Below are 14,136 nucleotides of genomic sequence, written 5' to 3'. Positions count from 1 at the left end.
AAAGCTCATCTGCCCATACCATCACATTACAATCCTTACGCATACCAACTATAATAGCGGTGGTACACTTTTGATCCGATCAAGCGATTTAGCTTCAGAGCGACACAGAAGAACATCATGGCACGTGTTCAAGCGGAAATAGAGGAAGTCCGTCCTTCTAACCTCCCTACCGAGACCACACCGCTGCTGAACGACTCAGACTCGGACTCGCACCCGACATGTACAAGCGGCGACTTTTTCGCAAAACAGCAAGATGAAGAGAGGACTATCGTCATCGAAGAACCGCCTCTTAGACGATTGATACTTATCATGGCCACTGCATGGTTTGGCATCTTTCTGGGAGCATTAGATTCGACAATTATTGCGACTCTCTCGGCTCCTATTGCTAGCGAATTCAACTCGCTAAGCCTGCTCTCGTGGCTAGCCACAGCTTACCTCATCTCGAATGCAGCCACCCAACCTATCGCTGGTCGACTGACGGATATATTCGGACGACGGCTTGGCCTTATACTTAGTAACCTTTTGTTTGCTACAGGAAACTTGGTTTGTGGCCTGTCTACAAATCATTCTTCCATGATTATCGGCCGTATTATTGCGGGAGTTGGTGGAGGTGGACTGATTAGCATTGCTACATTCCTGACCTCCGATCTCACACCACTGCGCAAGCGAGGTATTATGCAAGGCATTGCAAACTTGTGGTATGGCGCCGGTGCCATGCTTGGAGCTGTCGTCGGCGGATTATTCCAAGACCGCACGGTTACCGGTTGGAGGCTCGCATTCCTGATACAAGTACCACCTTCATTACTACTCATCCCGATTATAGGGGTACTGGTCAAAGTACCGCCCAAGCAGTCCGACAAGTCATACCTTGCACGAATTGACTTCCTCGGCGCCTTCTTTACGTGTTCATTCTTGATACTGCTACTTCTCGGTCTAAACACGGGCGGTAACACGGTACCATGGTTACATCCTCTACCGCTTACCACTATCCCCCTTTCAATGCTTTGCTTTGCCGGCTTTATCTGGTGGGAGGGGAAAGCGAAACAACCTATTATACCCGTGGCCCTTCTCCGGGATCGCACAGTCCTCGCTGCTTGCAGCGCCAGTCTCTTCATCTCCATGCTTCTTATGGCCACCACATTCTACGTGCCCCTCTACCTTCAAGTACTCGGCGACTCTACCACAACCGCTGGCCTTAAGTTTCTGCCATCGCCACTGGGTGGGTCGATCAGTGCTCTTGGGACGGGATACTTGATGGCATGGACCGGAAAATACCGGCCCTTTGGAGTATTGGGTGCCTTAGTCTTGATTGTCGGTACTATCCTATTTACTTTCCAAGACGAGAACAGTCCGAAATACATGACCCCTCTCGCTTTGTTCTTTGTTGGTGGAGGTTTCAGCACTGTGCTGACCACGGCCACTGTTTCATGCCTTGCTGCAGTCGAACACTCGCAGCAAGCACTTGTCACATCAGCTATCTGTAAGTACCGACCCATCGTCATCCACTGCCGGCCGGACGGACGGTCGACCTTCATGTCACTAACATCCATTGCAGTTTTGGCTAGGAGTGTAGGTGGTACGCTTGGTATAACAATGGCATCTACAGCCTATCAAAGCAATCTGAAAGAGATGCTATGGGACATTTTTGGAGACAGATCGGGCGGACCTGAGGAGATCCAACGTATTCTAGGTGGGCTAGAAGAGCTAAAGCACCTCCCAGAAGGTTGGTGGCATGGTGTTATGGCAGCGTTTATGGAATCCTTCAGGATTGTATGGTTGATGACGGTTTGCTGGGCTGCAATGGCCCTTTTCAGCATCTCATTCGTCAAGCGACACACGCTGCACTCAACGATGGATAGGAAATGAAACATAGGGTGAAGGACTTCAATGCTATACGCTAGTCCCCTTTTTGATTTACATCATCACCTCTCCAACTAATAATCGTATCGCTCCTCGGCCTTGATCCCTCTTCTCTTAGCTAGTTCGACGATTGGTTTTCATGGTGCGCCATTCAGAATAGTGTTGCTCAAGCAACAGGTCCGTGATGGTCCACCACTCATTACAAAAAAGACCTTCATGACTTTATATTCCCGTCCCTTCCTGTGCTCCCCCAAGAATAGGGTCTAATCGCCCCCATTCCCGCCAGCCTCTAAAAGTGATTAACCAGAATCACCCAAGCGAAATAAAAGTACTTATGATTCTAACAAACAAGCACAGTTACAGTCACCCACTGCCCAAGGCAAGGTATGCCTCGTCGAGTAATGTAGAGATTTCAAGCTGGCTTGAGGATTTGGAATAGACGGGCAAATATTATATGACCTATATGTATATTGATTGTCACTTCTGGTCAGTAGTCAAATGGCATGATAGTCAGTTGAATATGTGCATTTTGATCAAGGTGATCACAACCATTAATACATAGTATTGTTCAAGGCCTCTCCCCTCGACCACCTATCTAATTCTGCGACCTGATGCTCATAGAATTCATTCATGACGCCCTCTTCCACATATGCAATATGTGGTGTCAGAAGCACCCGACTCTTGCCTTTAGTGCCCCAACTCGTGTCTCGCCACTCACTATCCGTTGGTAAGGGTTCAATGTTGAACACGTCTAGTGCAGCTCCTCTAATAGTCCCTGCCTTGAGAATTGCAAGCAACTCATCCTCAACCACCAATGGTCCACGGGAGGTATTTATAAAAAATGAAGATTGCTTCATTGTTGATAAGTCCTCCGACGTGATCAAGCCCCGTGTGCGGTCTGACAACAGCAGATGCACGGTCACTATGTCAGAAGTAGAGAACAGCTCTTCTCGACTCACAAACTTGAACGTCTTATCGCCGTCTTGGGTGTCGGTTGGCAAGCCTTGGGCTTTAGCTTGCTCGTCAGCAATACTCTGAGTAAGATTAGAGCTCCAACAGATAATCTTCATCCCAAATGCTGTACTCATGATTCGAGCAACAGAGCTGCCTAGCCGTCCAAGGCCGACAACACCAAGAGTTTTAGCAGTAACTCCAGTGACGAGACTGGTCTGCCACTCCCCGGCCTTGATAGCAGCATCGTTATGTGGAATGTCACGACAAGCAGCGAGAATCAAGGTGATTACGTGTTCCAGGGTAGAAACGGTGGCCATTCTGGCATCGCTGCCTGTGATTGGGATACCTCGCGACCGACAAGCATCCGTATCAATCGCCTTATTGTGACGACCACCGCTGAGAAGAAGTTTGAGTCGAGGAAGACGCTCAATTAACTCCTTGGGGAATGGTGTTCTTTCTCTCATCGTTGCTAGGCACGGGGCATTAGTAAGCGTATTTGCGAAAAAGAGATGGGCCATGTTCACCAATGACTTCGAATGGCTCCAATCTTTGAACCAATTCATCTTTCTCAGCCTGCGATGTGCCTGGGTGATTATACGGTCGCAACGTTGCTGGAAAATACTGGATGGCAAATTGTGAGGCGTCCAATTTGGCAAAGTGCGAATTTGCAAGACCATGATAGTCGTCCAGCACAGCTACATGTGTGACCATCTTAGCTTAGCGATGGTGGTTGGTAGAGACTAAAGAATTTCGTCGGAGGAGAAAATCGAATAGATCAGAACAGAAAAAGAAATCCGAGTTGCGGTGGTCGAGCTGACAGACCTGCGCCACTGCGTACGTTACTTCAGACAACAATGAGAAAGAGAAACAAAAGCCCATTCCACTTGGTGGTCAGGCAGAGTAGCGGGCGGTACAAGCAGCACTGTAATTGTATTTTCAGATGACATAGAAGAAAGGCGGTGATAGATGTCTCTTTTTGGCAGAGATCATCAAGCTGAAAGCAAGGGTCGAAGACCTGAAGATGACGCGTCAGGCTCCAAGAAACAATTGTCCCAAGCCGGAAGCGATCTATCGCATGAAATAATATGTATGTTTCATATAAAATTCAAGAGATAGGCAGTAGTCGAGACATGGAATGTAAGGTGTCCCGTCCTGCCCCGGAGATAGCACGCATGCTTGAAACACCTTCCACGACCAGTCCCCGCCTCTCGCCTCTAATCCACAAACGGCAAAGATCGAAAAGACCCGACCCGTGTTTGTGATCGAATGTATGGCACGGCACGGGAAATAGCTCCTCCAGCCCTTTCGTTAGTTGAGGGCGGTCACTAAGCAAGTACCGACAGTGACGGCTCCCCGCCACCTACATTAGTCTATCGCCTATCGTGACTAGGTACATACGCTAGTGAGTACTGTACACGGGCATCTTCAGCCACCCTGCGAGAAAAGAACTACATCAAGTATGGCTTGCTTGAGTTGTCTTGTTTTATTAAATCGCGCAATAATGCGTTTCTTTTGACGCCCATCAGAAGGTCCTTGTCGTGGCAACCACTGATTGGGCCAATCTGGAGTGGCGGTCACCGCCCTGCTGACGGCATCGGGTAGAATGTTTGATTTGGGATATGCAAGTCTCACTACGCCACGGAAGTACATATTCGATAAGAGTAGGCATGGAAAAGCCAGATTCAAACCTGCGGGTAAGCAAATGCTCATGTCCCGTCCCCTTCATGTATGGACATGAAGGCGTTTGAGGCCTTTCCTAAAAGCACACCCAACGGGGCATAGTTGAAAGACTTGGGAGGAAACCATATGCTAGATTCCCTGGCAAGGAATATGTAATTAATCTGTAAAGCTAACTATTTTTCCTCGGGAGAAAACGAGAGTGCCTTGTTTAGACTCTTGCCATACCAATTCAATCACCTAAAAGTCTTTGCCTCCTTGATATTTAGTTTTATCTCTGTAGAAATATCCGACAAGGTTGTCTTAATCGTAATCGGTAGTATTTAGGTGGGAACAATCAAGTTCAAAAATAGGGTCACTGGAGAGAGTTTTGAAGGGAAAGCTAGCTATTGGCTACTTCTCGCTGATGGTAAAACTAGGCAAAAAGAGAGTCTCACATTGGGCCGCTCAGACATGACGCACTACACCTGCATCTCTGATTTCCATAGCGACAGTTAGTACTAGGTGGTTCAGACGCCTATACCCACATGTGTTATTATGATTATCTCATGCCTCTGAAATCCATATCTCCTATGAGAAAGAAGATTGAAACTATGCATATGTGCTTCAAATTACATTATACTGAGGACATATCCTTGTTTACATGTATGACATAATTACATAACCTTGTCTACATATATAGAGATATATATGCTGGCTCCCAAAACACAAATTACACAGAGCATCAGTCGGGATATCTCTTCTAATCACTCGCCATGGACCGTTACCGAGCCCATTCTCTCTTCCAGCCTTCATACCTGAACGCCGCAATCGGTGCAGAGGGTCATGAGGGATCAAGCAAAGGGCCGCCGCATTTGTTCGGTGCCATGCTTGGTATTCCGCATACACAGATGGCCCGAACCGTAGCTGTGCTTGGCTTTGACTTTGTCTTCGTGGACACTCTGCACGTGTAAGCTCTGCCCACGCTGTCCAAGTGGAGGCACTTGATTCAACTTATCTAACACGTCTGTCTGATTGTCTGTCTCGCAGTGCAACCAACCCAGAGAATCTAGTTTCCGTTATACAAACGATCAACTTTGCCAGCGAGGGCAAGACCTGTGCGCTAGTTCGCATCCCCAGCCCTGAATCGGATTTGTTGGCCTACGCTTTAGATGCAGGTAAGTTCTATCGCCGCAGTCTGACCATTAGACTAGACACCCGATCTGACAGATTTTACAAGGTGCGGCTGGCATAGTCTTTCCACAAATCGATACACCTGACCAGGCCGCTTTGGCTGTCAACAAGGTGCGCCACGCTTACAGTGGCGGAAGCAGATCGGTTTCACCAATTGCCTTGCTTAATGGGATAACAAATATTGCACCCGATGGCTGGACGTCGGAGGCAATTGCCGACAGGAACATCGCTGTTATTTGTCAGATTGAGAGCACGGTAAGAGCTGCCGTTTTACTACATTTAATTATGTTATGACTAACCAAACCAAACCAAAAGGTTGCAGTAGATAATCTTGATGCTATCGCAAGGGTTCCCGGCGTGAACGCGCTTATGCTTGGAGTTTCGGACCTCAAGGTCACACTTGGTCTCCCGGTTCGCAATCCTGGTGGAGTGGATGAGTCTAAGTTTTATGAGGCTATCTCCAAGTTGATTGCGACTTCCAAGGAAACTGGGATTCAGCTTATGATCCCTGCTTTTAGGATGAAGCCCGAGGATGTTGACTGGCTGAAGCATTTCAAGCTGGTGATGACTAGTCTGGATATTCTATCTGTGCAGAAGAGTCATCAGAAGGACCTTAATGAAGTGAAGGAGGCTCTGGCTGTGCCAAAATGGGCATCCAACGGTAAGCCCAATGGTAAATCCAACGGGGTAGCGAATGGGTCAACCCATGGAGTAACCAATGGTAAATCCAACGGGATGACCAATGGGATGACCAACGGGGTCACTCACCAGGCATTGAAGGGGCATTAAGGGGGATTTCCTAAGAACCTGCCGTATAGGTCATGACTGCATTGAATGCGATTAAATTGGGGAGCAAAGTTGTCTGTTACCGGTGACTACATCATAAATACGTGCATGGACCTTCCTCACAGTGATGCTTGAAAAATGGACGGACGGAGACATGGGGCCGGCACGACAAGGAGCAATCCAGCCTACAAGATTCAACGCCCAGAAACCTGGAATCCCTTCAGAACGCACAACTGGTGATTTGAGTATATGTTGGTCTAAGCCAACAGAAGTTTAGGGTATTTCTAGTAATGCATTAATTAAAATACATATGAATTATCCTTAAGGCTTCTTTTCTTCATGTAGATCTTGAGCGGCAATATGCGTATGAAGCTTATGAGGAGGAGGTGGCAAGCGGGTACTAAAATGACCAGTTGTATGTGGCTCCAAAAAGATCGGGATGTGAGCTACAGAACCGAATAGACTACATACAGGACCCGTCCTTAGTGTCACGACCCGCACTTGATTTTTTCTTCCCCCACCGGCCCCGCATGCAAAGATAACCTTGATTAGTATAGCTAGAGCGCCTCATGCTTACATATGTGTGATTCTCCCGTAATGGAAATGAACAGCATGTGAATTCTTCCATTCTTGTGTCACTGACGGGCGTCTCGTATTCGCGTTCGCTGGCGCCTTTAGGGACCGAAAACCACAATTTATCTACCCCTAAGCGAGTTTTAAAACAATAAATGCCCAATGATACTTCGAACGCAAGGATGTTCCAGCGCTGAAGATGCATCACGCGTCATATCGAGGGGATCTGGTCAAGGATAAATCGCCCCGTCAATCTTGAAAGGACACCCTGGTCCCAGTTGTGACGGGAGCCGGGGACTCGGGGACTAAGACCTGGCCAGATCTTAGCTTGATAGGTACGGTGACCTGTCATTGTGATACTGAAGATGCATGTTTAAAACACAGCAGGGTAAAATAACTCCACTAAGATATGCAAATAGGCCGCGGGCGGTTGGTTGACTGGGTTAGGGGTGGGTCGAAGCACAGGTCCCGGAGTAAAAATCCGTATACGTGTACTAATGACCTTCATTGCTTGAGCGGCTGTTATGAAATCCTTGTTTTTTTACTCTTTTTCTTCTTCATGTTCCTGGCAATATGTGATACTTCTGCACCACCCATCCGTACGTAGTGCGACATGCATAAGTAGTAGTTCTCTAGCGCTTGCAACTGGCGGTGTCGTCCCTGATACGTGTTCTCCCGCTACGTATGTAGGTGATAGATGGGTGAACTTATGCGGCTACATCTCATAAGCCGTCCTGTCCATATGCCGTTGAGGCGGTGTGTCTGGGAACTCTTTCGCCCTGGTCGCTGGGAACATGGACTTGGCATGGTACATATGGCCGAGTGTGCAATTGGCGACCTGTATTTTACAGCTACAAGTAGTCTACACACCGACAACGAGTAACTGCGCACACGAAGTCCAGATCCCTTGTGCGCAGCCATAACGCCTCTCGTATCGCTCCAGATAAAACACTCTCTTGTCGCTAAAACTATTGAATATTTCAGCAAGACTTGGTCTCTTGTGTTCTCTTTCTTTCTCTCCTTTCACCATCACCAGACTCTGATGACTCAATCCATTCAAGACGGTCCCTCCGGATCTGGGGCCTTGGGTCAGCCACCATCTGATGCCATGCATAACCTCAAGCAAAATGATCCCCAAGACCAAGAGTTGATTGCGCTCTTCGCCGAAACAGATACTCCTGCAGTTTCTGACGCCCTTGACAAGCTGGGCTTACCAGGGCAGGCTTTGAACATCATGCCCTTATCCAATTACGAAAAGGTCACTGTTGGGCCGGCCTTTACTGTACGCTATGTGCCAACTTCAAGCACAGCTCCGTCAAAAGGTGTTGGCGATTGGATTGATGACGTCGCTGCAGGCGATGTTATAGTTATCGACAATAGCGGTCGCACAGACTGTACGGTCTGGGGTGATATCATGACACAGTACGCCGGTATTCGAGGAATAGCTGGGACTGTCATTGACGGCGTGTGCCGGGACGTGAATCGTGCCATATCCGATAACTACCCCATGTTTACCGCCGGACGCTGGATGAGAACCGCCAAGGATAGGATGGAGGTAGCAGGTGTTAACGAGGCAGTTGGGATTGGCAGGGTGCATGTTAACCCTCGTGATATCGTTGTCGCAGACGCCAATGGTGTGGTTATTGTCCCGCGAAGTCGGGCTCGCGAGGTGGCAGAGATTGCAACCTGGATTGATAAAAGCGAAGAGCGCATTAGAGAAATGATAGCTCGCGGGTCTACACTTGGTGCAGCACGCGCAGAGCTGGGTTATCATAACCTGCAAACCAAAAAATAAATAGCATGGCGGGAGAGAGGCTCCTTGGATCTGATAGGATTACGACATTGTGCCTACGCATTAGATCTGTTTTCATATCGATGGTATACTGAATCTCCTCAAATATATCATACTATCTCATGTAATTCTAACTTTCTTTGCCACGGACAGCCTCTACTAAACTCCTCATGGCCGGCTGCGCCGTCGGTGGGCTGGAAGATCCGCACGACTGGTTCCTATATAAGATAGATAAATGAACACCAATACAAGATCTGTCAGCCATCATTTTTAATATGACTGAGTAATGCTGAAGCTGCAACCTATGCTTAATAGCTCCTAGGCAATGACAGAACCTTTTCGCTAATAAAATTCAAAATCATCTCCCTGCTAACAGGTGCAAGTCTCGGAATAAGGGCCTCGCGGAACCACCTTTCGACATCATATTCCATTGCATAACCCATGCCACCGTGTGTTAGAACTGCTCTCTCGCAAGCAGTAAAAGCAGCTTCAGCAGCTAGATACTTGGCACTGTTTGCCGCGGCACCAATCTCGTCTTGTTTGACAGATTCTGTCTGGCTTGCGTCGTAAAGCCGAGCCGCATGATATGTTATCAACTTTGCAGCTTCAAGCTTCATATATGCATCAGCTAGCGGGTGCGAAATTCCCTGATACGCACCAATAGGACTTTTAAAGACAACTCTCTCGCGTGCATAGTCGGCAGCTTTCTTAAGGGCTGCATAACCAAGGCCAAGGGCTTCGCCAGCCAAAAGGCAACGCTCGGCATTCATGCCATGAAGAATCAGCTTAAATCCCTTTCCCTCTTCCCCAATAAGCGAGCTTTTAGGGATTCGATAATTATCAAAAAAGACTTCATTTGCATCGACGGCGCGACTTCCCATCTTCTTGATCTTGCGTAGGTCAAGGCGGCCTGGCTGGTTCCGGTCTAGGTCGATGTAGAATAGGGACAGACCCTCGCTAGGCTTCTTGACTTCCTCCAAAGGTGTAGTTCGAGCCAATAAGATCATCTTGGAGGCAACCTGAGCGCAGGTAATCCAGATCTTTTGACCTGTTACGCTGTATCCATCTGATGTCTTCTTGGCGGTGGTTGATAGGCCCAGTGTATTCAGACCAGCATTAGGCTCCGTAACACCAAAGCAAACACGCAAGTCTCCAGAGACAATCTGAGGCACCGTATCCAGTTGCTCGTCTGAACCGAATCTGGCAAGCGGTTGAGTGGCATACACGTTGGCATGGATGGATTGCGCACCAGCCATACCCGCTCCAGATTCAGCAATAGTCTGCATCATTAGAGTCGCCTCAGAGATGCCTAGGCCAGCGCCACCCCGACTCTCAGGAAGTGCCACACCTAGCCAACCGCCTTCTGCAAGTGCTGCATGGAAGTCCTTAGGGTCTGTCCCGTTTTGATCGCATTCCTGCCAGTAGGTGTTGGGGAACTCAGAACAGACTTGGCTCACGGCATTTCTCACCATGAGCTGATTTTCAGTGAAGCCAGCCATCCCCATAAGTCGTTTTGGTCGCGTAGTTGAAAAGGCATGATGATGTTGATTTACTGCGAGGGAGCGTCGTGGGGATAAAAGCACAGGACGCTTCAGATACTTGACTGAATTCGAAGCTGATCGTGACATGTTGTAGTAAATTTGTATCAGTATAATCACGTTTGAATCTTGGAAGAGTCGCTTACAGTTGTGCTACCTTGTCAGGGTGGCTAGTGATGGCTAATATATACTAGTGGCAACGGGAAGATCTACTACTAAAATTCCCTTAACCAGCCTGTCAGTGACACACTTGACCACGGTCGTGACTTGGAAGTATGTGCGTCAATCGAATCGACAACCATCATTGGACGGACAGCCGGTCCGGTCATTAAGTCACCGACTTTTCGGCTACTTTGATCGATTGCCGACTTAACCCATGTCAGACCATCTGAGGTGGAGCTGGGCCTGTGTCATCTGCCAATAAGACTGGGATCTTGTTTGTATGAGGAGGTGGCTGCTCACTTCTCGGCTACTTACAAGAAATCCTACTCTACCCCCACAGACCAGCCCCTCTTGGCTCAGCGGCCTCTTCCCTATTCGTCAGGTACTCTATGTTAACTGCCCCCTTGCAGTGGAAATTTTGGTCTAACAGCAGGTTTGCTAACAGCGGCTCACGTTGGTCTATTACTTACTGCAGTCTGTAGCTTACCTTATTTAATAGTATTAACACATCTTGTCTAGTAACAGATCCAGGTATATAGTAAATACTATTTAAGTCCTTACCTATGCGAACACTCTATTTAACATAGTACCTAGATTAAGTTAATATAAATCCCTACCCTAGGAACTATTAGAAGGTAATTTATTATAAATTACTTATTAAATTAGATAATTTTACTTAATTCTTTAAGAATACATTATTAAAAGCTAAAGTAAGGAGCTAATTAAGAAAAAATAACCTTAACTTTATATTTAAAGTTAATTAATATTAACTTAAAAGACTATATTATCCTAACAATTATTACTAAATATAAAGCTTATTTTCTAGAATTATACCTAGATGTAATTTTATATTTAAACAAGTTAGAGAGTTACTTATAATCTAAAGATAAAGGAAATAAAAAAAAAGATAACTCTAAGTAGTACTAAGAAACCCTTCTTATATTAGTTTAGGTATACTAAGAAGCTAATATATCTATAATTTATAATCTTATTAAGTTTAAAGGCTTTCTATACTATAGAACCCTTACCCTTTATACTAATAGTAAAAAGGATTTTATAATAAAAAAAGTAAATTAGGATAAGAATTAGATTTTATATAACTTAATTTATTTCTATACTAAGTCTAAAAATTAAAAATAGGTTATAGCTAAGGAGTAAAAGTACCTATAGTATATAGTACTATAAGATATATATTATAATATTATAACTTTCTTAACTATTAATAATCTAAAGATCTTAAACTTTTTACTTTAAAAAACTTTATTTTAGTAAAAAAATAAATAAGCTAGGTTCTTAGGTTAATTAAAGAAGCTAATGTATTTAATAAGCAAGTGCTCTAGTAAAGTAAGTGCTTTAAAAATCCCTTAACCTTATATTTAACTATTTAATTAATTAATTCCTAACTACCTAATATATTATAACCCTTAAATAAGGCTAGGATTCTTCTTGCTCTTTAGGCTATTTAAAATAACCTTAAATTAAGCCTGTAATATACTATAGATATTTACAAAGTTAACTACTTTACTTTATATTACTACTAAATTAGTATTTAATTGTAATATAATTTAATACTAAATTTACAGAAGCTATTTAATTAGAAAGAGAATATAATAGTTTAATTTATTTTTAACCTAGATTTATAAGGATTTCCTTTGTAATTGTATTTTATAGAAGAAATAGCTAATTCCCTTTTTACTAACTATAATATATCCCCTATTAGTATATACTAAGCTTATAACTTTATTAAGTAATAACTAAAGCTAAAGATATATTTATTTTAGAGATATAACTACTAAAGAGCTAAATATAAAGATCTTATAATTATTTATAGCTAGTTTTAGCTTATAGAGAATATAATTATAAAGTATAGTATTTAATTAAATAATATCTAGAACTTTAATAAGATTAGCTTTATAATAAGTATTATATAATCTAGAATAGTTATTATAGGCTTAGAAAGGTAAAGAAGATTAAAATTAGTATAGCTAGGAAACTATAAATAAATTACTATAATCTAGGTAATTAGTACTAAAGATTAATTAATCTTATTATTTATTAAGTATAGACTAATATTACCTTATAAATTAGTACTAAGAATATAATCTTTCTAGTAATTAGGTTATTATATTAAGCTAAAATAGATAGATAAATAATTAATTAAATTTTAACTAACTAAAGTACTTTAATAAGTCTATAGTTAATTAATTAATTAGTTTTTATTACCTTTTAATTCTTAATAGTTATAAAAGTTATTACTTTATTAAATTTAAAAAATATTATAAGAATAATAAGATTATTACCCTTTATATATTTACTTATATATCTTATTTACTTTAGCCTTTTAATATTAAGTATTTTATAGTACTTAAGAAGGTATATAAGTAAAAGATAGAGTATTTAATTTAATACTTTATAACTTATATTTCTAAGACTAAGTTCTTTAATACCTTTTATACTACTTTTAAAGTTACTTTTACTAAAAGTAATATATAAAGAGGCTTTAAAGGAGCTAGGCTTATTCCTTTTAACCCTAATTATATTATCTTAAAGCTTAATATATAGCTATAGACCCTATTACCTTTTAAGAAGGTAGCTAAACCTTCTTTTCCTTAGACTTTAAAGATCTTAATAATAGTAAATAAGGCTTAATTTTAAACTAAATACCTTAAGAGTTAAATTAGAAGGTATTATAGTAGCTCTCTAGAGTTAATTATTAAGGCTATTTAGTCTTTTACTAAGATAATAAAAAGAACTATATATAAGATTACCTTAATAAGAAATAAGATTTAAAACCTTTAAGAAGGAAATAAAAAGCTAAGCTAGTACTAAAGGTTAAAAAGAACTAAACTATAGAAAGGAAATCCTATAACTATAGAGGAAGTATTATAAGTAATTAATTAAATAAATATTAATATATAGGTAGTAGGTAAGTTATTAAGAAGTAGTAGTTAAGGAAGGTTAGTTAGACTAGGTATTTAATAATATAGTATATATAGTAAGACTAAGTATAATATAAGGACTTATTAAGTAGTTCTAGAGGTATTTAGAAAAGAGTATAGTAAGTAATTTTAATTAATTAGATAAGTTATATTACTTTTATTAGGAATTAAAAGATAATAGCTAGGATTTTTAAAGTACTTACTTTACTAGAGTACTTGCTTATTAAATATGTTAACCCTTTATATATATAGTAGAAATAATAATAGTAGGTAGAGGGTTAATATATTACCTAGTTTTTATACCTTTTTTTACTACTTACTAAATACTATACTTTTATAGGTAAAGAGTTTAGAGTATCTTAAAATTAAAGCTAATGCTAAGGGTATTCTTAAGGGTAATAGCTTATTATATCTAGCTCTAGGTTCTATAATAGCCCTGCGTATTTTATATATATACAGTATAGCAGTAACTTTAGTTTTACCTTGTTTCCTCTAAGAAGTACTAGGTATATTATTAAATATCTATATTACAGATTGTATATCCTTAGTTGAGGATACCTATGATAATAAACAACCAACTTGGGCAGAGTTTTGGAAAGCTGTGCGTCAAGCTATCAAGGCGCCTGCGGAGGTTGTATTCGCGCCGATAAGGAGATGGCCCATTACTTAAGAAGAATACTAC

General features: G+C 42.4%; 5 protein-coding genes across 5 annotated transcripts; 3 read left to right on the top strand and 2 right to left on the bottom strand.

Annotated features, from left to right (window-relative positions):
* Positions 1 to 117: 117 nt before the first annotated feature.
* FIESC28_01034 (uncharacterized protein) lies at positions 118 to 1,866 on the top strand (the record flags this gene model as incomplete). The annotated part of the gene is made up of 2 exons (XM_031155185.1): positions 118 to 1,480; positions 1,556 to 1,866. 2 exons carry the CDS (start codon positions 118 to 120, stop codon positions 1,864 to 1,866), a joined length of 1,674 nt encoding a protein of 557 aa, XP_031020734.1.
* A 545-nt stretch (positions 1,867 to 2,411) lies between these two features.
* FIESC28_01033 (uncharacterized protein) lies at positions 2,412 to 3,278 on the bottom strand (the record flags this gene model as incomplete). The annotated part of the gene is made up of 1 exon (XM_031155184.1): positions 2,412 to 3,278. One exon carries the CDS (start codon positions 3,276 to 3,278, stop codon positions 2,412 to 2,414), a length of 867 nt encoding a protein of 288 aa, XP_031020733.1.
* A 1,968-nt stretch (positions 3,279 to 5,246) lies between these two features.
* On the top strand, positions 5,247 to 6,453 carry FIESC28_01032 (uncharacterized protein; the record flags this gene model as incomplete). Its single annotated transcript, XM_031155183.1, has 4 exons — positions 5,247 to 5,440; positions 5,521 to 5,648; positions 5,711 to 5,919; positions 5,980 to 6,453. 4 exons carry the CDS (start codon positions 5,247 to 5,249, stop codon positions 6,451 to 6,453), a joined length of 1,005 nt encoding a protein of 334 aa, XP_031020732.1.
* A 1,612-nt stretch (positions 6,454 to 8,065) lies between these two features.
* Positions 8,066 to 8,818, top strand: FIESC28_01031 (uncharacterized protein; the record flags this gene model as incomplete). Its single annotated transcript, XM_031155182.1, has 1 exon — positions 8,066 to 8,818. The coding sequence occupies one exon, from the start codon at positions 8,066 to 8,068 to the stop codon at positions 8,816 to 8,818; it is 753 nt and encodes a 250-aa protein (XP_031020731.1).
* A 305-nt stretch (positions 8,819 to 9,123) lies between these two features.
* Positions 9,124 to 10,443, bottom strand: FIESC28_01030 (uncharacterized protein; the record flags this gene model as incomplete). The annotated part of the gene is made up of 1 exon (XM_031155181.1): positions 9,124 to 10,443. One exon carries the CDS (start codon positions 10,441 to 10,443, stop codon positions 9,124 to 9,126), a length of 1,320 nt encoding a protein of 439 aa, XP_031020730.1.
* Positions 10,444 to 14,136: the final 3,693 nt, after the last annotated feature.

The sequence above is a fragment of the Fusarium coffeatum genome, assembly GCF_003316985.1.
Source record: "Fusarium coffeatum strain FIESC_28 chromosome Unknown BRIP53273_contig_29, whole genome shotgun sequence".
Lineage (NCBI taxonomy): Eukaryota > Fungi > Ascomycota > Sordariomycetes > Hypocreales > Nectriaceae > Fusarium > Fusarium coffeatum.
Note: the sequence above shows the minus strand (reverse complement) of the source record. Positions and strands in the feature narration are given on the sequence as shown.